The sequence below is a fragment of the Corythoichthys intestinalis genome, chromosome 10 (assembly GCF_030265065.1).
Source record: "Corythoichthys intestinalis isolate RoL2023-P3 chromosome 10, ASM3026506v1, whole genome shotgun sequence".
Lineage (NCBI taxonomy): Eukaryota > Metazoa > Chordata > Actinopteri > Syngnathiformes > Syngnathidae > Corythoichthys > Corythoichthys intestinalis.
Genome location: NC_080404.1, coordinates 8,747,396 through 8,772,365, shown reverse-complemented (window position 1 = coordinate 8,772,365; position 24,970 = coordinate 8,747,396). Strand labels below are relative to the sequence as shown.

At 38.7% G+C, this 24,970-nt stretch overlaps 1 protein-coding gene across 2 annotated transcripts in view; it reads right to left on the bottom strand.

Moving 5' to 3' along the window:
- Positions 1-353: 353 nt before the first annotated feature.
- Positions 354-24,970, bottom strand: part of LOC130922852 (sphingomyelin synthase-related protein 1-like) — a 67,753-nt gene continuing 43,136 nt past the window's right edge. Inside the window, exon 6 of one of the 2 annotated variants that reach the window (XM_057848041.1) lies at positions 354-3,513. In XM_057848041.1, the coding sequence (XP_057704024.1) occupies positions 3,209-3,513 (305 nt within the window). In that variant the 3' untranslated portion in view covers positions 354-3,208. Of the gene's footprint in view, positions 3,514-7,152; positions 24,743-24,970 lie in introns of those variants that run through there. The other variant, XM_057848042.1, reaches the window with a different exon arrangement.

Sequence of the window (24,970 nt, the reverse complement as noted above, 5' to 3'; positions counted from 1 at the left end):
TTTCATTCATTTATATCTACAATGTGTTAAATTAGTATTCCCTTTATTTTTTGAGCAGTGTACATACACACACACACACACACACACACACACACACACACACACACACACACACATATATATATGTATATATGTATTTATATATATACACGCACACATATACAGGGTTTCCCCTAGGATTTTTTGAAGCTGTGGTGGTGGTGGCCGTCGGAGTCCGACAACCCCACCATGGGAGGGGTGGAGTGTACACAAATCAGCTCTGTGATCTAGAAACCAGTAATCATGTGAATCTCGTGTGAGTTTAAATCCGTCGGCAACCGACCCTCCGCCACCCCATCGCCAATCCTGGCATCGGGGCCCCCCCACCCACAGCTTGGATGTGACTTTTTTTTTTTTTTTTTAATTCAGGCAAAGTGATGCGCTTCAAGTCTTTTGTTAAAATAATATAACTATTAATATTTTTTGTTTGTAAGTTGATCTACTGAATATTTCTTTTTTCCGTAATATTAAAAAGGACACAATGTCATGCAGAGGTAATAATTTTATTGACAAATGATACTATTTACAGTGTCGGCAGAGGGTTGGAGGAGGGGCGTGAAACGTTTATGTCTTCCTTGGGGGAGGGGGGGGCAACAAAATAATTGAGAACCGCTGGTCTTGAAGCAAAGTGATTGTGGATGCTGCCAAGAACCTGACAGCAACGTTGAAGGAACGACAGCTAAACCTAGCAAACGAAACAATTTATCAACAAGCACTTCTGAATATTGAGAACTGCGACTTTCCTAATGAATTACCTGATTACCATCAATCAAGTAATTAATTGATTGGGAAAGTGGAATTTACTGTTGAGTATTGGGGCAAAATGGAGTGCACTATTTGGCTGCAAAAAGCAGAGATACTATTGATTCACTGAACTATTTTCTCGGCCAAAAGAAAAGGCCGGGCTACCAAACAGGCAGACAGAACATTTTCTGTCCGATTATCATGAAAAAACCATGCTTTAAAAATAAAAAATACCCTGTTAAAAAAGATAAATAAATAAAGGGGTCACTCAAGTAACACATTGTAGATCTGAATGAATGAAATATTTTTATTAAATACTTTCTTTCCATAATTGAATGTGCTGACAACATAGTCACACAAAAATTATCAAGCTCCTAAGACTGTCCAGGAGCTCAGTGATGCTCTGGTCTAGATCTGGGAGGAGATCCCTCAGGAGAACATCCGCCCATAAACTTCACATCAGTTGACGAGACAGCTCCTACAGACATTGAGCAACGGCTTCCTGTAGGGGGCCGGGCCAGGCAGAGCGTCGTGGAAGCTTTCACTGCAATAAACTCAAACATACGCTGTGTTCTAACCTCGGATTTAGGTTGAAACAGAACAAATGTTTTAGTTCATACAAGCAGGCAGGAGTGTCCCAAGAGTGATTTGGTCAAGGTAATTATATAAAATAGCATCATGTACAGTGGGGAGAACAAGTATTTGAGTGTATCAAATACTTGTTCTCCCCACTATATGTACTTTGAAACGTTGTGGAAAAAAATGACATGTATGGAAAAAATTAGCATAACCTCAGCTTGAAATATTTGCGTAAAAGGAATGATAACTGCCAGGTTTTTTCTTTTAACCAAGAATCTAGACTGTATTACGTTCATATCTATAGAAATTCCGGGATTAACGCATTTATTTACAAGAGTCTTCAACTTAAAAAGCTCTTTGTTTTGTTATGGCCGTCATGTTGGACTTGTATCCATACACAATAGCGTAACTTTACATTCAAATAATCAGGTAATTTTCGGCCGACTGCCCGTTTTTTGGCAAAAAAAAAAAAAAGTAATTTAGACATTTCTGCATCCATACAATTTTTTGGGCCTTTTACGTGTTTTATTTCATGTAACATTTCAATCTAAAATCGACGAGGGCCAGATAGCCGGCAAGACGTGTTGAGGCAATAGTGACATTGGAATTCAACCTAAATAAGTTGCGATTGTGTATACAGAAAAATGCAAAATTGGCTTTTCTTGAGAAAAATTAAGATGATTCTGCATGCTTTTCTCAACTATTAAGTTTCTGAAAACAGTGATCTATTAGCTGTTGAAAACAAAATTGCACTAAATGAAATTTTATTTTGGTATTTCGGGCAAAAACATGTTAAATATTGCTATTGATACTGAAAATATAGGTGATTATCTCTGCATTTGGTGATTTTTGTGCATCTTGTGTAAAATCTGAGAATTTTATAGCTATTTGAAGTTTTGTTATACTTATATAAAAAATGATTACCGGTAATCGGGATTTTATTTAAACTGTTAATTTTAAGTATTTAAAAATAGGCCCCCTATAGAGCAATCCCGCGCCCCATTTCCCGTGAACTGATAGTGAAGTCTAAGATCCGCCACCTTATCAGGAGCATGCCCAGGCATTGTAGGTAGGTCATACAGGCATCCGGATGCCACACACTCTACTGAGCCTCATTTTGACTTGTTTAAAGCGTATATATCCTCAGTAGGGAGACAAAGTTAAAATATAATTCAAATATATTTTTTAATACATTTTTTTATTTTTAAAAATCCACAAATTATTTAAAATCAACCTTATACAACAGAAGCCAGAACAAATGTTACAAAAAAGCAGTCCGTATAAAATATAAAAACTTCCTGCAGCTGTAAATATTGGCTAATTGAGCCATAAGGCATTTCGATTATCACTTGCATTACAAATAAAAAGGACAAATTGTAAACAATCATATTAAATACATAAGCTTCATTGCATAGTTTGTTCTTTAAATCCAAAGTAAACATTTACTCATGAGCCGCCGAGCCCCCTGACTTAAGACATAAAAGCTTACATTCTCATGTCATAGCATCACATGACAAATTCGTTTGTAAAATGAACACATCACATAACTGAGCAGGAAGTGTTTTCCAGAACATGCTTCTTTGGTGGCACAAACTGATTTTAATAGTTAGCAAATGTGACTTAACATGTGGAATACCACAGTGGAAATGATATGTAGCACTGTAAGGAAAACCCATCCCTCTGCAGTCCTCCCCACAGTGTTCAATGCATGCACCCCAAAATGATTCCCTGTTTTGTGTGCAAACAAACTGTATTAGTTACGCCATCATTTTAAATTGTACAAATACCTTTGGTTTTCTTTGGTGAACACCTTTCATTCTATGTGCAATCTTCGTGCATACAACAACTACCCAATGAGTGTCTTCATGAAGGCAGGTTTACCGAAGGGCCAGTGGTACTGGTTGGGGACGGGTCCGTTCACATTGCACTCAAAGAAGGAGAACATGGGGAACCAGATGCGAGCCCTGCGGCTCTGCTGGTAAGCGCGGGTGTTGGCCAAAGTGTGGTAATAGAGGAATAGACGCGTGGTGATGTAGAAGGCGATGAAGACGTCGATAGAGTAATGTTCGTGCGCCGCCAGGATGAAGAAGATCCCGAAGAGGTTCAACACCCAGGAGATTGTGTGAATCAAATTCCATGTTCTTGGAGTGTCTGCCAAAGGGCAAAAAGATAGAGGATATTTTCACAACCACTTTTCCATTGTGACTAATCAGCAATACCATAGCAAATCAATGCTTTCGTTTAGAGGATTGGTGGATGAAGTAGTCGCTCTTTTTATATATAATTATATATATATATACACACACACACATAGAAGTTTATTTTTTAATTATACTTTGGGAAAATTGGGAAAAAAGTGAAAAAACATGTCTTATATGTCCTCAAAAAATTGCCATCTTGTGATAAAGTACTGATAAACTTTAGACTTTCATATATTTTAGATTCATAACACACAACTGAAGTAGTTCAAGTCTTTTATTGTTTTAATATTGATGATTTTGGCAAAAAAGTCAAGAAAAAACAAAAATCCCTATCTCAAAAAATTAGCATATCATAAAAAGGTACTCTAAAGACGCAACTAACCTAATCATCTGAATCAACGAATTAACTTAAACCCCTACGAAAGATTCCTGAGGCTTTCAAAAACTCCCAGCCTGGTTCATTACTCAAAACCACAATCATGGGCAAGACTGCCGACCTGACTGCTGTCCAGAAGGCCATCATTGACACCCTCAAGCAAGAGGCTATGACACAGAAAGAAATTTCTGAGTGAACACGCTTTTCCCAGAGTGCTGTATCAGGGCCTCAGTGGGAAGGAAAAAGTGTGGCAGGAAACGCTGCACAACCAGAAGAGGTGACCACACCCTGAGAAAGATTGTGGAGAAGGGCCGATTTCAGACCTTGGGAGACCTGCAGAAACAGTGGACTGAGTCTGGAGTGGAAACATCCAGAGCCACTGTGCATAGGTGTGTGCTGGAAATGGGCTACAGGTGCTGCATTCCCCAGGTCAAGCCACTTTTGAACCTGAAACAGCGGCAGAAGCGCCTGACCTGGGCTACAGAGAAGCAGCACTGGACTGTTGCTCAGTGGTCCAAAGCACTTTCTTCAGATGAAAGCAAATTTTGCATGTCATTCGAAAATCAAGGTGCCAGAGTTTGGAGGAAGACTGGGGAGAAGGAAATGTGTCAAGTACCCACAGTCAGTGATATTCTGGCGTGCCATGTCAGCAGCTGGTGTTGGTCTACTGTGTTTTATCAAGGGCAGGGTCAATGCAGCTAGCTATCCGGAGATTTTGGAGCACTTCATGCTTCCATCTGCTGAAAAGCTTTATGGAGATAAAGATTTCATTTTTCAGCACGACGTCGCACCTGCTCCCAATGCCAAAACCACTGGTAAATGGTTTACTGACCATGGTATTACTGTGCTCAATTGGCCTGACAACACTCCTGACCTGAACCCCATAGAGAATCTGTGGGATATTGTGAAGAGGAAGTGGAGAAACACCAGACCCAACACTGTGGATGTGCTTAAGGCCGCTATCGAAGCATCCTGGACCTCCATAACACCTAAGCAGCGCCACAGGCGGAGTGCCTCCATGCCACGCCGCATTGAAGCAGTCATTTCTGCAAAAGGATTCCTGACCAAGTATTGAGTGCATAGATGATATAATTAATTGAAGGTTGACTTTTTTTGTATTAAAAAACGCTTTTGTATTGGTTGGATTAAATATGCAAATTTTTTGAGATAGGGATTTTTGTTTTTTTCTTGGCTTTTTTGTCAAAATCATCAATACTAAAACAAAAAAAAAAGGCTTGAACTACTTCAGATGTGGGTAATGAATCTAAAATATATGAAAGTATAATGTTTATCAGTACATTACAGAAAATAATAAACTTTATTACAATATGCAGAATTTTTTAGAAGGACTAGTATGTATTTCCCAAACTAAATCTGAATAAATACTTTTTTTTTTTAAATCCGTCTCGACGATATGAAAAAATCAATTTAAAACTGGGTTATACTTTAAATTTGTTATTTCTATGATTAGTTTGTCTATTAGTATATACCCAATTTTATATTCATGGTTACATATTTTCTGTGGAAAAATTTCAGAGAGCTATTTTATTAACTTTTTATTAAACTTTATAAGAGATGTTTCTGAGTCTAGGAAATTCAGGCACTTCTGGAGCTATTATTTTCTCTTTGTGTGATTGAATAAACATGCTTTAGGCATTTCAGTGAAGTACAGTGTTTTCATTATTCAAAAATTTTTTTTAAACACCAATTTTTTCACTTTTACTCATCGGCCCCTCTAACTACTAATAATTGGTCTTGCAAAACCCATATCAGTCAATCTTTACTTTCATTTGCGTTTTTAAAGCTAAACTAAAGGCAATATTTTAATTATAATACATTCGTGAGTCAGACGTTTAGCATTGTGCTTTGAGTCACTCCCACAAACACCACCTGGTTGAATGTAAACAGTCATTTTCACACCACTTGAGTGTTATTCCACTCTAGAAATAGTCCCCTCACAACAATTGTTTGAATGTTGCACTCTGGACCAGATGGACTGCTGTATTTGAATTGAGTTTCTAAATAAATACTCCAAAAATTGTCAATGAAATATTTACAGTTGTGTTCAAAATTATTCAACCCCCACATTCGATAGGTGTTTTTTCAAGTTTGACATTTATTTTTCATCTTGTTTATAATCACATAAAATAATAACATGTCAAATAGACAAATACAACTGAAATAACAAAAATATTTTTTTAATATTCCAATTTATGGCCTTTCTGTGATTACTTCATTGACAAAATTATTTTGCCTAACCCCTTAGGTATGTACAACTTTAGTACAACATTCTTTGCAACAATAACATTCTTTTGACGTGAAGCATAGCTTGACAAAAGTTTCTTGCAGTGATCCACAGGTATCTTTGCCCATTCCTCATGGGCAAAGGCCTCCAGTTCATTAACATTTTCAATGGGATTTAAGTCTGGTGATTGCGATGGCCACTCCAGAATCTTCCAGCACTTCTTTTGCAACTAAGATATCGTAGATGTTGAGGTATACTTAGGCATAGACTTCATTACCTATTGACATGACACTTCGTATCACGCCTTATCAGAGGGGGCCGAGCTTCATTTAGTAGAGTCAGGCGAAGATGGCACACGCTCATGTCTAATCTGGATTCAAGCTTGGATTTTTGAAGAACTACGAAAGCTGTACAGCATACAAACAGGAAGGATTGTCTCAGGAGTGATTTGTTCGAGGATTCAAGGTAAATATTATATTCTTCATACCATGCATGCATGTTGAAACGTTGCGACAAAAAATCAATGAGCGAATGAGACCCGCTACGGCATTGGTGTTATTCTTCGACATATATACTTAAAATTAGAGCTGAAACGAATACTCGAGCAACTCGAGTAACTCGAGTTTAAAAACTGATCCGAGTAGTTTTATTCACCTCGAGTAATCGTTTATTTTGACAGCTCTAAGCATCACGTTTTGCTCGGACTACTTTTAATGCGGGACAACGCGCTGATGTCACGTGCGTAGAGGAAGAAGTAAAAAAAAAAACTTACTGCAGCCGACAACTAGGCCTGAACGATATTGGAAAAAACTATTGCTGCGATTTTTTGGGGGGTTGCAATATATTGCGATATTATATTGCGATATTAAAAGGAAAAAAAAAAAAAAAATATATATATATATATATATATATATATATATTTTTTTTTTGCATTGAAAAAAGATACATATTATACATATATTGGACATGTTTTTTTCAAAATGTTCCCCCTAAAATATGCTTTACAAAATGTATATGGCTAACTTTAAAAAATGATTCACTCGCATATTTTCAATTTTTAAACAAATTATGTCACAATGAAAAATATGGCGTCTGTAAAAAAGTCACGGATATCTACCTCATAACTTTCGCTAAATTGTATTTTTTTGTTACTGTCGCATTTTCCCTGCTATGATAGATGATAAATAACTTACCCGAAAAAAGAAAAATTGGGGGAAAAAACGTTTAAAAGGGTAAATATATGAAAAAGAAAATCTCGACCACTCCTTGATGTCTGCGATTTCTGCTATAGTACCATGTTTCACCCATAAAATAAAATGAAATAATCCAGCTGCGGCCAGTCACAGCTGTGTCTTGACACTCAGTGATACATGCGACATGGAGCTTTTGGATCGAAACAAGATAAGTACGCGATAATATCTCGTTAAAGTCATGGTGTCTGTAATTCTGCTCTCGCATGCTCTCACCTCCAGCTAGGGTTTTGCTGTTTAAAAAACTTTTTTTTTTTTTTTAAAAATGCCCTCCTGTTAAAAATTTTTCTTCCCCCAGAAAGTTGAGATTTTAAGCTTTCCAATCATGTACCACACGTGCAGATCATCGAAACATTTTTAAACAAGAATAATGTACTGTAGTAGAAAAATGCTTTGCTTTATTTAATGCTTCTGTTTATCTACCTTGGCTGCAGAATCACTTCTACTGTTTATTTCCAGGACACAACACAACAGGTGTACAAAGCATACCCATTCGTCAGAACACCGGCTGTCCCCAACGTTTCCACGCACACACATTCATTCCAGCGCACGCTTCCTTCATGCAACACGTGCTTAACAAGTTAAACGACGACTGAAAGATGCGGTGTGATTGAAGTCCGCCTCTGTGGCAAGATCAAACACAACCATCGTTAACTTTAATAAGCAAGTGCGCAGAGGAACAAAGACCTAGGAGAGGGAAGGAGGGAGAGGGACAGGGAGGTTGTGTGAGTGTCACTAAAGCGATCAACTCGGGACAGAGAAAGCATGGAGCAACATACATTTGTGGATTAAAAAAAAATAAAACTATTGCAAGTACTTGCGATGGGACTATTGCACACGTGCACATCGCGATGGCGATGTTTAAACGATATATCGTTCAGGCCTACCGACAACCGCTACAAACGACGCCGACGTTGCTAAATACTAGCCCGCACATGCTACATTAGTTGCAGCTAGCGTCTGGTAAGTCTCATAGAGATCACATGTATGTTGAACTAGATGCGCAATGACAGACTAGGCCGCGTCTGGGCAGCGTTAGCAAACAGCCGCCATCTTAAAGCAGTAGAGCGCTAAGCGCTAATAAAGAGCGCTAAGCGCTAATATATAAGGTTAACGTTACTGTCACTACTAGCTCATCTTACGTTAGCCCTGCGGAGGGCTAGGTTTCAATCAATTAAAACCACTTTCGATGCGTGGCTAACGTGTCTTACATACAGGCTTTAACATAACATAGCGTTGTGGAGTGATAAGGGTGTCAAATAAAAACTCAATAATGCTAACTATCAATTTTAGCTCAGTAGTCATTGCTGGATAAAACATCAAGTAGCACTAGTCCCTAATGTGCTCCAATACAGCCTGTATCATACATTTATTTTGAACAGTGCAAAAACTCAAAATCCTATCAGGACCTTAACTAGAACTTAAAAATGGCTTGACACAAATAGAAATTCAATTGAAAAACGTGGGGGAAAATCCTAACTTTTAAGTGATGTGTGTTATCAAGCGTAAAGGCATTTTTAGGTGTGTGTATATATATATATACATATATATATATATTTTAAATAAGATCTAAAGGTTTTTGAGTGAAAGCAGTGAATTAGTCTTTTTTTTTTTTTTTTAATTCTAGTTACATCAGAGATGCAATTGTTCGCTGTTTTCAACAATATACATAAAAAATAAAGACATTGATTGACTGAAAATGATAAAATGTCTTGTTTTCTCATGTAAATCTATAATTGCTCTTCACCTAAAAATATATTTGTTTTATCCGATTACTCGATTAATCGATAGAATTTTCAGTCGATTACTCGATTACTAAAATATTCGATAGCTGCAGCCCTACTTAAAATTGATGTGTAACTGCCCGTTTTTTTTTTTGTGCTCTTTTAACAAAGAATCGAGACAGTTTTACGTCCATATCCACAAAGAATTCAGTGATTTTTAGCATTTAGTTTCTTCTTTGTTAACACATGGAGGCGGCTAATTTTCGTAACTGACTAGCCTCATAGTTGGCAATATTTACGTGAAATAAATGCTACTTGCACGCTTTTTTTTTTGCTTTTAACCAAGAATCGAAACTGTTTGACATCCATATCTATCAAGAATTTAGGGATTTAAGCATTTATTCATAAGAATTTTCACCAGAAAAGCGCTGTTTACGTCAGGCGGCTACTAGCCTCATTCGCTAACAGAGTAGCATTGTACTTTGACATATATACGTAAAATAAATGCTAACGGCACCGTTTCTTCGCTTTTAACCAAGAATCGAGACTGTTTTACGTCCATATCTATGAAGAATTTGGGAATTAAAGCATTTATTTTATTTATTAATAATCTATTGACATATTATTTATAATTGATTTTGCATGTTTCTTCAAGTGTTAAGTTTTCGATGTTAAATTGAGTGATTTATTAGCTGTTGAAAACTTATAGTAAATTAAAAAAAGACAAAGTCGCTATTCTGGTCAAAACTTACATGTTAAATATTGCTATTGATCCTAAAAATATGTGATTATCTCTGCATTTGGTGATTTTTGTGCATCTAGTGTAAAATCTGAGACTTTTATAGCCATTTTAAATTGTGTTATACTTATATAAAAATAATTAATCGGGATTTTATATGGGAACGACTTTGAATTTTTTTATACCGCTGCTCATCGAGACTCATACAGTGTTGTCACAGATTACTTGAAAAAGTAATTTAATTACTGATTACTCCTCAAAAAAAATAATCTAGTTACTTTACTGGTTACTTCATTATCAAAGTAACTAAGTTACTTTAAAAGTAATCTATCAGTTACTTTTTACCCATTTTTCTCCCTTTGCCGCCTCAACATAAGAATGACAACAGAAAAATGTCATCACATGTAATTGACTTTCCGATTATTGAATTTTAAGGGGAATATCAGAATTTCGCGCTAGCTTAGTCACTCCGGAGCCCAGAAACTAACAAATATCTGACAAACTGCTTGGAATTTGTTGAAATCAACTCCACCGACCAATTAAACTCCGCTAACTCTTAAGATTAAGCCTAATGTCAAAACTTCTGAATTTCGGGTTATGGTTAACAGCATATCAGTGCCAATGTAAAACAATGCAAACTGACGGCACAATAATCAACAACACACAAATGGATTGTACAGTGCAATAAACACAAAGGTGGTGGCGGGCACAGATGCGCGTGCAGCCGTGTACATTAACAACCCGGAAGTACTCCTCTCAACACACACGCGGTCAATTTGGCCACGAAACGTGGCGGCAACTAAGCACTTTACACTCAGTCGGACTTACAACACATCCCACAGATGCTAAACGAACACATATCCTCAGGGCATGAATGTGCAACACGCATATATGATGTAAACAAAGCTTGCCAATTTGGAGCGATGACTGCCCGTCGTTGCTACGGCAAAGCTACAAAACGGCCGCGCATGTAGGGGGTCCAACCTTTTGCTGATTTCCATTCAAAATGCTCTTTGTACATGACTACAATATTCTTCATTCTACATACGTTATGCGGCAATGAAAAAATAGTAACGCAGAGACACTAAGGAAACTAACTTTAATCAGATTACTGGTGTAGAAAAATGAACGCGTTAGATGACTCGTTACTGAAAAAAGTAATCAAATTACAGTAACACGTTACTAACTAACGCGTTGCTGACAACACTGCTCATATATAGGTAAGGTAGGTGCCTGTTTTAGTTTTAGGTCAATAGCAGCTTTGGTTTGAAAAATATTCAAATTTGAAGTTTTTGAAAATAGTACGAATCGGCACCGTTTCCTGTGTCATGTCAATAGGTTATGAAGTCTGTGACTTATGATCATTGTCCTGTTAGAAGCTCCAACCACTCCCAAGCCTCAGCTTTGTAACTGGCTGCATGAAATTTGCATCCAAGAGCTCCTGGTATTGAACTGAATTCAGAATACCTTGCACACGCTGAAGATTCCCTGTACCTGAAGAAGCAAAACAACCCCAGAGCATGACTGACCCCCCACCGTGCTTCACAGTAGATAGGTTGTTCTTTTCTTTATAAGCATCATTCTTTCTCCTCCACACGTACCGCTGATCCATTGGCCCAAAAAGTTCCAGTTTGGTCTCATCACTCCAGTGAACATTATCCCAAAACCTTTGTGGTTTGTCCACATGGTTTTTGGCATACCTTTTGTGCTTGCATGGAAGCTATCATTTTGCAGTGTGCGTCTTATTGTCTAGGATGAAACCTGAATACCTTCCTATGACAAGTCCTGTCGTAGTTCCTCAACTGTCACCCGGGGATTTTTCTTCAACTTTTGCTTCAGGTATTGCACAGGAGTTGCAGACAGTGACCTTTTTCTACCACGCCCAGGTAGCATTTCCACTGTGCCTTTAGCTTTAAACTTGCGGACTATGCTGTCTCTTGAAATTTTTAGTCCTTTTGCTATCTTTTTATATCCATACCCTTGCTTATAAAGTGAAATTACCTCCTCTCTTAACTTTATTGACCATTCCTTGGATTTCATCATGTTGTAAAGATGTCATTAACCGCCAAGAAGAGCCATTTGTCACAGTCATTTTAAATCTGCTTAATTGCTGCTCATTAGGGTTCCGTTCACATCTACAGATGCTTTCAACAGCTGTTTGACAACACCTGATGGGAACCTTTGTTCTTAAGAGTGGTGGACTTGGGAGGCTGAATAATTTTCTCAGTGAGGTATTCGCAGAAAGGCCATTAATTGGAATATTCCCAAAAATATTTTGGTTATTTCAGTGGTATTTGTCTGTTTGATATGTCATTATTTGATGTGATCATAAACAAGATGAAAAATGAATGTCAAACTTGCAAAAACACTTATCCATTGCATGGGTTGAATAATTTTGAACAATATTGTACAAATTCTAATAACAATGCAGCTCTTTTATTTCACTTTACAGAAATATTCCTGTATGGATAAAGAATGAATAAAAAAGGAGTAAAAAATAACAAGCGCAAAGGCATTTTCAGTACAATATGTTTGGCCTCTAATTGCTAATTACTGAGGCCTCATTAAAAATAAAATGCTTGGTTATTAAAGATTTATGTCCTGAGAACAAATGATTTCCAGATGGATTTGCACAATGAAGTCGCATATTGATACGCACGTGTGTTTGACTTCATTGTATCGGAGAGAAAAAAAAAACAATAATGACTGGCTTATTCTTTCATATCAACAAAACATCAAGTCATTCCTTAATCAGTTGCTGTGTCTCATTCTTAGTGCAGCCTCAGTTTTCTGATTAGTTTGTTACAGAACATTCTCCTTTTTAAAATAATCTGGATCCAATTAAAGCTTTTATTAAAAACTCAAAAACAATAAACCCACCGGTCTGCTTAGCAATATGTCACAATAATTAAGTTAGGGCAACATTTGAGTAACACCTCATGCCATAAAGTAAGGCCCAATAGAGTTTTTTTTTTTTTTTTTTTTTTTTTTTTAGGAGTCAGAATCCAAATATTTTGTATTGGTTTGTAAAGTCTGTGTTACATGAATCCCAGTGTCATGTAGAATGAGAGTTGTGCTACTTCCATAGGGATCCAATATAGAGACAGACCGATTATTGGCGCTGATATTTGAAAATTTTGGATTTTAGAACATTTGGAAAGGATTTTGATCAGGCATAAGTGTGGCCAACTGTGGCCGCTGCTGACTGACAGTAGGACCCTGAGGCAGCTTGAAGGGATACTGCTACAGGAAGCTTCAGGCTTTCCTGTTTTGTAAATATTGTAGGATTGATTTTTATCTTGCTTGAGACAATAAAGCAGTGTTGCTTTAGCCTTTTAAGGTGTTTATTGATTGATCCTTATACTCTAAATGTAACTCATAGCGTTCGCGTAGCATTCGCCTTAGCATGGTGCAAAGCAATTTTATTCAACATGGCTAGCGCAAGACAAGGCTGTTGGTTTTAGCGACTCGATGTGTTTTTTGCCATCTGTGTTATTGTGGAGACGACTTCCAATGCGCAAGAGTGACGTTGCTCGTTAAGAACACGTCACGCAAATATACGAATCTGATTGCACGGATGATTTCGTTCTGGCTGGAGAGGCTAATAAGGAGATGGGTCCCAGACTCTTCTCACAGTGTTTGAAAAATACAGGGAGAATAGTCTGGCGGTGCCAGGCACGACTTGGGCAAGCCTGCTTTAGGCATTTCAAATAAGTTTAGTGTTTACATTATTCAATTTTCTTACGCCAATTTTTACACTTTCACTGCAAATGAATATCGGCTCCAAAAATTAGTTATCAGTCCCACTAACTGCTAATAAATGGTATTGGTCCATCTCTAATCCATCATAGGATTTTACTTCCGGGTAACAGAGCCTTGAATAGTTACAAATATTGCTTCGACTAGTGCAGACCCTATTCATATGATTGGCTGGTTGTCACATATATTCTTTATGATGTATATGTTGAGTTATGTTATTTGAGTGGCGTAATTATAAGGCGGGAAACACTCAGGTGACTTGAAGTCCCGCTCTGAGACCCCCAATTTGGCCAAATTTCAAAAATGTTCTATGTGCATGTGTGATACATCATTGGAAAACTTAAAATCTCAATTTTCTGAAGGAAGAAAAATTTTGAACAAGAGTGCATTTAAAAAAAACAACATTTTTTTAAACAGCAGAAACTAACTGGAGGTGAGAGCACGCGAGAGCAGAATTAAAGACGCCATGATTTTAACGAGATATTATAGCATAATCACTTACCACTTTCGATCCAAAAACTCCATGTAGCATGTATCACCTAGTGTCAAGATACAGCTGTGAATGGCCACAACCGGGTTTTGGCGGATTTTATGAGTGAACCATGGTAATATAACAAGGGTTGCGATGCAGAAATCGCAGTAATCAAAGTCGTTTTTTTGTTGTTGTTTTTTTTACAGTAAATATTAGACATCAATTAATGATTCTACGCTAAAAATGACTGACATTTCGAGCAATAAATAAGTAATTACCTTCTTTTTAGGGCTGGGTTGAAACAAAAGCGGTTGCGCGATGTCTGGAGACAGTGGTTTCCAGGGTAAAACGGACAAATTAAAAATAGTTCAGGGGCTTAATGCGCCGTGAATCTGCTGTGGCAGCATATAGACATATGCATTCTATCAAACACAACATTTATTTTGGCTTAAAATACAGCAGTTTATTTTAAAGAGGTGTGCAAGAGTGTTTTTCAGTCTTATCTGTGTTTTCCGCCATATATTTATTAATCTTGGTTGATGAGCGATTTTCTCCTGCTTTTTAAGTTGACTCTGCTAACTGGAAAGGTATCACCTGGGACAAACTGATTAAGTGACTACCTCTTTTAAATTGTCAACTATTTCAGAAGCCCGTTGAGACATATACACTCAAATGTATTTGTCAGTATTGGTAGAAGACAGGATTTCACTTGCTTGTTAGCTCGATTTTGTAAGTTTTGAGGGTATCACCCTCATCGAAGAGTACCTAACTCAAAGTTAATGCATGCCAACCTGTATTCTTTCCATCAAAATGATTGACATTATTATACACTGCTCGAAAAAATAATGGGAACACTAAGGTACAACATTGTAGATCTGAATAATGAAATATTTTTAATAAATACTTTATTATTTCCATTGTTGAATGTGCTGAACACAAAATCACACAAAAAATATCAATGAAAATAAGTTGTATCAACCCACTGAGGTCAGAATTTACTCAACATGAAAGTGGAAAACCTACATTACAGGCTGATCCTGTCTACAATGTCCTTTAAATAAGTCAAAGTAGCGTTAAGTGGCTTCCACGTGCCTGTATGACCTCCCTAAAACACCTGGATTTGTTAATATCGTTTTATATTGGCATCCTAAGATTGTAACATTGACTCACGCTAGCTTAGCCACTCCAGAGCCCTGAAACTAACAAATACCTAACACACTGCACGAAATGTGTTAAAATCAACTCCACCGACTAATTAAACCCTTGCTAATTTGAGGATTAAAATGCCAACGACAGGATATAAAAGTCTTAAATAGCATTATTATGTGAATTACAATCATATTTTGAGACGATTTGACTATATACAACAATTTGGCAAAGCGCAGATGACGAGAAATTAAGTGTTTTAATCTGCCGTTTAGCCACGCCGACCATTATAGGGCTCTAGCGTCCCCAACAGGAGGATGACGTCGGCAGGGTCATGGGTTCATCTGATTTAGAATTCAGGCCATTGAGGGGGAATTAATCAGAACAAGAAAAATGCGACAAAGAGAGCCGCAAAATGTCATTGTTCCAGTCTCTCCCAATATTTTTACAGGATATTCTTTTTATCGAAGTATTTTTCCCCAATTGATAAATAAATGGTATGGTCATGGCAATAACGGTCTTGTGCTAAATGGAATATGAAATATTCAAAATGCATTTGTTCAGTACGACATGGCAAAATTACTCCATAATGGTCAGAACTGTCCACTTCTAGCACCTCCCAAACTATATTTTATGCCGGAGTTAGTCCGGCTTTTGTCATTTCCCTGCCCAGCTTCGGAGAGCGTAAGCAAACCAGGAGGCGTGACAGCTAGCCGACATGCTAACCCGAACAGAGTGATGTTTCAAATTATTTTTCTTGGTTTTCAAAGCGAAAAATCACACAAAACTACCCAGGGTCATGTCACACGGCGGCGGGGTTGTAGATTGTCTTCGCCGATCGGCAACCCGCCCAGCGGCGAGCAAGTTGCAGCTTGCCAGACTCGTTCCCCTGCTGCGGGCTGGAGAGCTAGTCTGCCGGTGAAGCAGCTGCACACACCGGCCGACTTCGAAGGAGCGTGTAGCTGCCACGTGGTCAACACGAATATGGCGTAAAATAATGTTTTACTACACGGCGAAGACGTAAACAGTGAGAGAGCGGCTTGCAGTTGTTGTGCAGCTAACATGGAGGATGTGTCTGAGGAGAACTTTTCTACATGTCCGTCCATGATCAAACGTAAGTAAATAGTCCTTTATTTAAAGAAAGTTGTAGTGTTTACTTTGTAATTGCTGTATTCGCGGCCAATTTTAACAAAAGTTGCAAATTCTGATGGGGTTGAAAATTTGACAGAACACCGGGCCCACGAAGAGGGCAATAAGCAGAGTATAGTGCTCTCCCGGTGGCGGGATGCACGACAAGCCACCGGTTGTTGGCCGAGTGGCATTTTCGGTGGACAAGGAGCATGTCAGCCACAAAATGAAAGTCACCTCAGTATTAAAACGTGTGCCATGATCCCAGTATTTGACATAACACGAAATACGATGTTTACCGTATTTTTCGGACTATAAATCGTGGTTTTTTTTCATAGTTTGGCTGGGGGTGCGACTTATACTCAGGAGCGACTTTTGTGTGAAATTATTAACACATTATGATATCATTTCACATGTTATTTTGGTGTTTTGGAGTGACACTGATGGTTTTGGTAAATTTGTTAGCATGTTCTTTATGCTATAGTTATCTGAATAACTCTTAATAGCTATGGTCATGCTCACATTCTGCCTTTGGCAATGTGTGTTCAATTGTATTATTGACTTTTTTATATTGAAATCCATGCTTTTAGTTTGTGGCGCTTTCACACCCACGTGGGGGCGCACTCGCACTTGTTTACGTGAAGAAGAGCACTCACACGCCAGAAGAAGACGGACAGCTACGCAGCTCTGCGTGAGTGGGCGAGTTAGCGAGAGAGAAACAGGGCTGCGAACCTACGTTCATTGTTTATGCTTGTAAAATATCTCTACAGAGGCAACGCCTGTGTGTATAGTCTTTTCTGTTGTTGTTGTGTTTTCCACCCGCGATCGGACACTTAGAGCCAGTTGTGTGGTTGTTTGAACGATATGCTAATGCTAGCGAACGCATGCTAACGGTTTGTGTCATTGCTGTAGGAGCACCTAATTATTATTTATTTACGTTGATGCGAAACTGTTTGGTATCGAGGACGAAATTGATTCAGCAAATTATACGGACGTCCAGCATCGTCATTTGGGAGTTTAGCTCGCTGTATAGCCAGGACCGAGCTGTAGCGTCCTGGTGAGGACAGTGTATTCGCATTTCGTTGTTCATGCACTGTACACTTATTCAGCATGTTGTTCTCTATTGTATTTTTATATTAAATTGCCTTTCAAGATGACATATATATGTGTTGGATTTTATCAAGTAAATTTCCCCTGCGAAAATGCGACTTAAATGTTTTTTTCTCTTCGTTGGGCATTTTATGGCTGGTGCGACTTGTAGTCCGAAAAATACGGTACTTATTTCCTCTTAAGTCCAATGGTCCCTCAGTAGTAGGGCTTGTTTTGGCCAATATCCGCGGTAAATGGGAACCTTTTGAAACTCCTAAAGGCTCACATGCCTCTCCCTGGTGCAGCAACAATTTTCTGCAGCACATTTGACTGGCGTGATGCGAAAAATAGATGAATTAATCAGCTGAATCCGCAGTCCATGTGAATGCTATAACGCAATGCTGTATTGTGAGATGCTGACCCGGGTGACGTCACATTCACATTCATCCTGAACCCGAGACTGGAGCCGGAAGTTACTCATTTTCATGGCGTGGGGTTTAAAAATGAAATATATAAAACCATCGCTTCCACGCACATCCAAGGGGTACATTTTATTCAGGAGCATAAAACACTGCGCTAACGGTAAACATAAACATGTTTTTTGGCGTCATACGCACTTTAAGCCTAATGTCATGAATTCTGAACTTCCCCTTTAACTCATTTAGTGCCATTGACAGCATTAGGCATCCAAGAGGGAGGACAGGAAAGACGGGGTGAGTGTGCGTAAAATCAAGTGAATAAGACGAAGAAAACCATAATAATTGTCGGAAACCACATTTTATAATGAACTTGTGCACAAGAAAATCAAAGTCCCACTGTATTTATTTGATTCACTGGAAACAAATAAACACCTCCCTCAAATAGACACGTTCCTTTTCCCAGGATGGAAAAAAAAACTGCACTAACTGCACCGCACTTAATGAACACCATCGCTCACAATCGAGATGCAAAGGGAGGAGCAGGCTTACGACATCTCCCACAACATCCTTTCATCCATACCAAAGACACTCAATAATTTAGCCTCTCAGAAATAACAAACGTACAACACAGCTTCATTCAGGTGTCAGGCGCCACTACCCCCATCGTTAAAACAATATTAAAGAGGGCGATTCCATACAAATGTTAGCAAACAAAGAATTATCTTTATTGCGTCTCATCAACTGTTGTTTTGCATCTCAAGAGAGTAACAACGTTCATAGTTGGGGTGTGCTTCTAACCTCGAGGTTAAACAGTTGGATTTCTATACCGACTCTTAGCCTATAAGTGAACTGATGAAGACTGCTTAGATGACAGTTGAAACATCTTCTTAGGCAAGAACACTCTCATCGTGATGGATTCAGTCCCCTGAGTATGCTAGCTCCAAGCAGCATAGGCATTAGCCTAATAATTAAGGGATCTGGCCGCAAATTCGGCGCCGAACACTTTCAGCCTAAAATCGCAGAAATTGCATTTTCGGTTTTCGATTAAAAGGCTGAAATTTTACCACCGGAAAGTGTGAAGAACTTTAGTCCTCTTGTGATAACGTCATGAAAACACGGCGAGCTAGTGATATGAAAAAGTATCTGAACCATTGGAATCTCTCATATTCCTGCATAAAACCACCATCAAATGTGATCTGATCATTGTCAAAATCACACAGATGAAAATACAGTGTCTGCTTTAACTAAAACCACCCAAAAATTTATAGGTTTTCATATTTTAATGAAGATAACATGCAATGACAGAAGGGGGAAAATAAGTAAGTGAACCCTCTGCCTAAGGAGACATAAAGAGCAATTGAAACCAATTTTCACCAAACATTTTAATTCAGGTGTGTGCCCAATAACTGATAAGTGGTTTAAAGCTGCCCTGTCTACTATAAAACACACACCTAGTGAGAAATTTCTTGATCAGAAGCATTGCCTGACGTGCATCATGACTCGGTCTAAAGAGCTGTCTGAAGACCTGCTTTCAATGATTTTTGATTTGCGAACAGCTGGGAAATACAGTGGCCGAGAGGTGTCAGGCAAAAGTCCAAACACTTTGCAAATAGAAAAAAAGCACGAATCCCAATTGCAAATGCTTTGCAAAAGAAAAAAAGCACAAATGCAAACTGCCGCGATTGCAAATTGGCAAAAGCACGAGCCCCAATTGCCACAACACGACAGCAAAAGGCTCGCAAGATGAATGCAAAGACCTGCAGCACAACAGCAAGAGGATGACCCGGAAGTTTAAAAAAAAAAAGGACGACACTTTGTATATTGCTATATGTGCTTTGTGACAAATCAGACTCAAATTTATGTAAAAATGTCAATCGTTTGTGCTGTAAAAGTTTTGTTTGTGCTGCTTTTGTTCTAGAGAAATTTCTAATTCTTTTATCGGTAAATCTGAGGTCAGCCAGCCCCCCATTTCGATTAGGAATTGTGTCAATCATTTTTGCTGGTTTGTGTTATAACACAAACAAATTTCAGTCCATTTTGCAGTAAATTGGGGGGGTTGAGATAATAATTTCGAGTGACGACGTCACTCTAAGCCCCTAATTTACTGCAAATGGTCCCGAGGTGGTGCCATTCGTTTGTGCTAGTTGTTGAACACACCTTTGTGATTGATCTATTCGGTACGCTCCATTAGCCGCGGGAGCTAAACCAAGGAAAAGCTACGAGTGACGCAACCACTCGAAATTAATATTTGAATAAAAGCATAATACTGTATCTACAAAACCGTTGCAGCACAAACCAGTACAAACGATTGACATAGTTTTTATGTAAATTTGCGTTTGATGGGAGGGGGGCAACTTCATGGAGGTCCGTAGAGATGGTCACAAAGCACATATAGCAATATAGAAAGCGTCGTCCTTTTTTTTTGTTTTTGTTTTTTTTTTTAACTTCCAAGTCATCCTCTTGAGTCGTACTGTGGGATTTTGCTTTTGTCTTTGCATTTGTCTTGCGAGCCTTTTGCATTTGTGCTGCGAGCCAATTGCTGTCCTGTTGTGGCAACTGGGGTTCGTGCTTTAGGAAATGGGGATCGTGTTGTGGCAGTTTGCATTTGTGCTTTTTTTCCTTTGCAAAGCGTTTGCAATTGGTGTTCGTTCTTTTTTTTCTTTTTGCAAAGTGTTTGGACTTTGCATTTCGCCTGACACCTCTCGGCCCCCATAGGAGAATGATACAAAACCATCTCGTAAAGTCTGGATGTTCATCAATCGACAGTCGGAGAAGTTGTCAACAAATGGAGAGTTTGGCTCTGTTGCCGTCCACAAAAGACGACGCCAAGAGTTCAGCGCAGAATACTCAGGGAGGTAAAAAAGAACTCTAGAGTGTCTGCTAAAGACTTACAGAAATCACAGGCAAAGTCCAATATCTCTGTGCACACATCAACTAAATGTAAAAATATGGCCAAGAATGGTGTTTATGGGAGGACTCCATGGAGGAAGCCACTGCTGTCTAAAAAAAAAAAAACATTGCTGCCCGTTTATTGTTTGCAAAAAGGCACTTGGACACCCAACAGAAGTTTTGGCAAAATACTTTGTGGACTGATGAAACCAAAGTTGAATTGTTTGGGAGTAACACACAATGTCATGTGTGGAGGAAAAATGGAACAGCTCACCAACATCAACACCTCATCCCCACCGTGAAGCATGGTGGAGGCAGCATCATGATTTGAGACTGTTTTGCTACCTCAGGGCCTGGACAACTTGCAATCATTAACGGAAGAATGAATTAAAAAGTTTATCAGTATGTTTTGCAGTAAAACACAGCCAGGATGTCCGTGTTTGGTAGTAGTTTGAGGTATCAAAGAAATAAATCAATTATGAAATGAACGAAAATAAAATACATTTGCTTCATCGCTGCTACAAGCTCATCCTGAAGTTGCTTTGCTTTGCATTGATGTCCCGCGTCACATTGAGTTAGGGTGACCATCTGTCCGGTTTAAGGACAGGCACTCAGCTTTTTCAGTGATCTGTCCAGCACAAACTATTATCCAGATACAATTTGTCCAGCTTTTAAAGGCAAGGCGATACGCAAGGCAAGGCAAATTTATTTATATAGCACAATTCAACACAAGGCAATTCAAAGTGCTTTACATCACATGAAGATCATAAAAATCACATTTAAATCAACACAACGTAGAAACGAAGACAAAAGATCGCATTTAATCACAGAATAAAAATAAATAAATAAAATAAAAATAAAACAAAAACTACTACTACTAATAATAATTGAAATCAGCAATGGAGATAAAAACAAGAGTATATGTGACGCAACTCAGCCCCACGTCACAACTGGTCTGTGATTGGCCAAGAATAACTAAAAAACGTCTATTTAAATTAATGTTTTTTAATTAAAAAAAAAACTTCAACAGCTTCAAATTTACAAACGAACGAACGCAGCACTTCCTCATTATGATTATGCACGCACAGCAATAATGGTACTTTTTTTTTTTTGCAAATAATTAAACCCACCAGGACGTCATGACGAGACATAAACAAGTGAGGGTGAGTTTTAGAGGATGCTCGCCATGCTAAAGCCAATGGTAAGGCAAATGCTATGCTAACGGTACGAGTTGCATTTAGAGTGTAAGGATCACTCAGTAAACACTTTTAAAGGGTAAAGCAACATTGCATATTCGCTCATGCAAGATACGCTGTTTTTTTCTACAGTGTTTTTTTTTTTTTTCTCGTCCGCCATCTCTCTGCTTGATGGTAAGTACAGTGTATTATTTGTCATTTAATTTTTTTATTCACTAGGTCTAATTATTCTAAATAGTTGATCTCTACAGCAATTGCTATGCATATCAGGTATTTCATTGTACTACAGCAGGGGTGGGCAATTAATTCCACAAAGGGCCGCAGTGGGTGCGGGTTTTTGTTGCAACCCATTAAGAGGACACCTTTTCACCAATCTGCTGTTTTACAAGTGCAATCAGTCGATTGCAGTCAGGTGCTTCTCATTTCTGCTGAAACCGCATTGGTTAAACTATCTGTGCTGGGTCAGTTGGAACAAAGACCAGGACCCACTGCGGCCCTCGAGGACCGGTTTGCCCACCCCTGTACTACAGTATATGTGCGGTCCGCTTTCCTTTGTTGCACTCGGACTTGTTTGATGTCACGCCAGCGCTATTTTCTGTTAGTTTCGAGTGTTGCTTTCACGTTGGGAAGTGGGTTTGAACGTCAGTTAACATTTCAAGAAGGCAGACAAACTGTAAACGGCGTGGGCTCGGCGATGCCCCCCGTTTGCTCGCTATTAGCCCGCTAGCTTATTGAGCAGCGTTCATTTTCCCCGCTGGACGAGTGCCACTAATAGTTGCAGTTTTCCTTGTTGAAGATTTGGACCGTATTTCCCTCGGTATTGATGTGCAGCCATTGAAGTATGTTTTTGTAAGCAAGTACAGGGTGACCCAAAAAAAACTTTACACTCAGTTGACTGCTTGTTTAAAAGCCATTAAAACATATCTAAATAGGTTGTCATGCTTAAGTGATTCATTAAGGTCACTCAATGCACCTGGTAATCTCTCGTCTCTACAATTCCTGTGCTTCTGCTGAAAATGAAGAAAACTTTAGCTGTACCTGAATAGCTGCGTGCCGGTCTGACACCTACTGAGATTGCAGCAAATCTGAGAATATCCAGATGTGCAGTCTACAAAGTTAAAAAGAAGCTGAAAGGTACTGGAACAGCCTCACGAAAACCTGGGTCTGGAACAGAGGTTGCGCTACACATTTTCGTTGTCTGTCATTTTGACTGACAGGGTCATAAAAATCCAGTCATAATCTATTTTTACCAGTCACTTACATTTTTAAAATGATACTGATGACATATTCAATAGTATTTAGTTTTCATTCATTTTTAATTAATATTGTAACGCTTGCTTGGCGGCGAAAATTTAGACACGGAAGTTGTATTTTTCTCCCTCTTTTTACTCTGCTTACCGCCAACACCAACAAAACAACTCCACTCCCAAAGAAAAAGAGGCAACTATATAGACCCCAATCACCAACGTCACACAATGATCTTAATTGTGGTTGTCAGCCCAAAATCTTCTAAATATATATTAAATGCATCTTACTAGATATAAAATGACTACTACATAGTCTGTGGATCGTTTGGTGCCCAGATTTCTTGTCGAATTACAGCAGTCCATCTCGCTCTCCTCTTCGGGTCACTCAGAATACGGTAGAACTTCAAGTCTCTCCGTCTATCTTCTCTGTTACTGCAACCAACCGCCACACACGCCTTCGCATTTTTGATTATTAATGTTAACGAGCAGAATAACACGCCGTAATAGGAGGCATGTACGTAGCGGTAATGTGTAAACACGACGAGCTGATGGACAATATGGCTGCTGCAGTCAGGGGGCGGAGTTGTGACGTCATGTGATTGGGGTCTATAGACAAGTTTCCTGAGCGAAATATGGGCGCCGCCATCTTGGAAAATGTCTGCTTCGCACTTCCGGTCCGGTCGCGTAGCAGTATATTAGCAGTGTATTGACGACGATAAAACTACGAAATCAAGCCAGAGCAACCCATGGAATCTTCAAAAATTGATTCAGCACGACCTAGATGACACGTAGATGAGATTGGATGGCAGTTCGTGTCACTTCGTTGATCATTCGTGGACAAAATGATTAACAACGGTCAGCCTGTGTTAACGTGAGGATTGGATTGATACTACGGCCATTAGTGACCAAAATGTGGTGAAATTACAAGTTATATTACATTTGCCGACTGCAGAAGGGCTGACATGGATTGTTTTGTTACAAGGAAATGCTACAAGGTTATGTACATATGATGTAAACACAAATAGTATGTCATTCTTTTTTTTATTGCAGGCATTGATCGCAATAAAACATTTAGACATGATTCAATTTGTTTTATTTAAAACGATTGGTGCACTCCAAAACAGGTCAATAAATCACATTTATAAAAGTATTGCAAAAATAGCATACGAGAATGTGATATCAGACCGCAGAGCTCTGGAGCCTCGTGAACAAATCGCGAAATCACGGAGGCCCTCGGCGGCATTTAGATGTGCTTTTTTCCCCGTCCTCGGTAATTCCAGCTCCAATAGCATATATTTAAAGATGCTACCGTTCACAAGTTCGTATTTGGATCACGGCGATCTCGGCGAACCACCGTCTGTCACAATTCCTGCCTCTCTCTCGGCCTCTCCCGGGAGTCGAGCTGTCATCATCATTGTGGAACGCAAACGATATATGTTCGATATATGTCCATCAACGTACAAGTCAAGTTGTCTTCCCTTTTATAACAGCATTTCCCAACTGTAAACAAACGAATAAAAACTTGTAACACTTGGATTTATGCGGTGCATTCAAACACGATTAGCAACAGGCGGCTAGCAGCAGTAGCAGAAGCTAGTTGTTGTAAAAATGATTAAACTTCGTGATTACAATCATAATCGTAATATCAATAGCAAAGGCAACAAGTTGTTTCATGCGCCAGATTTTAGGTTTCGTATTTTTAGAGCACATTACTTTCCATAACAGCGG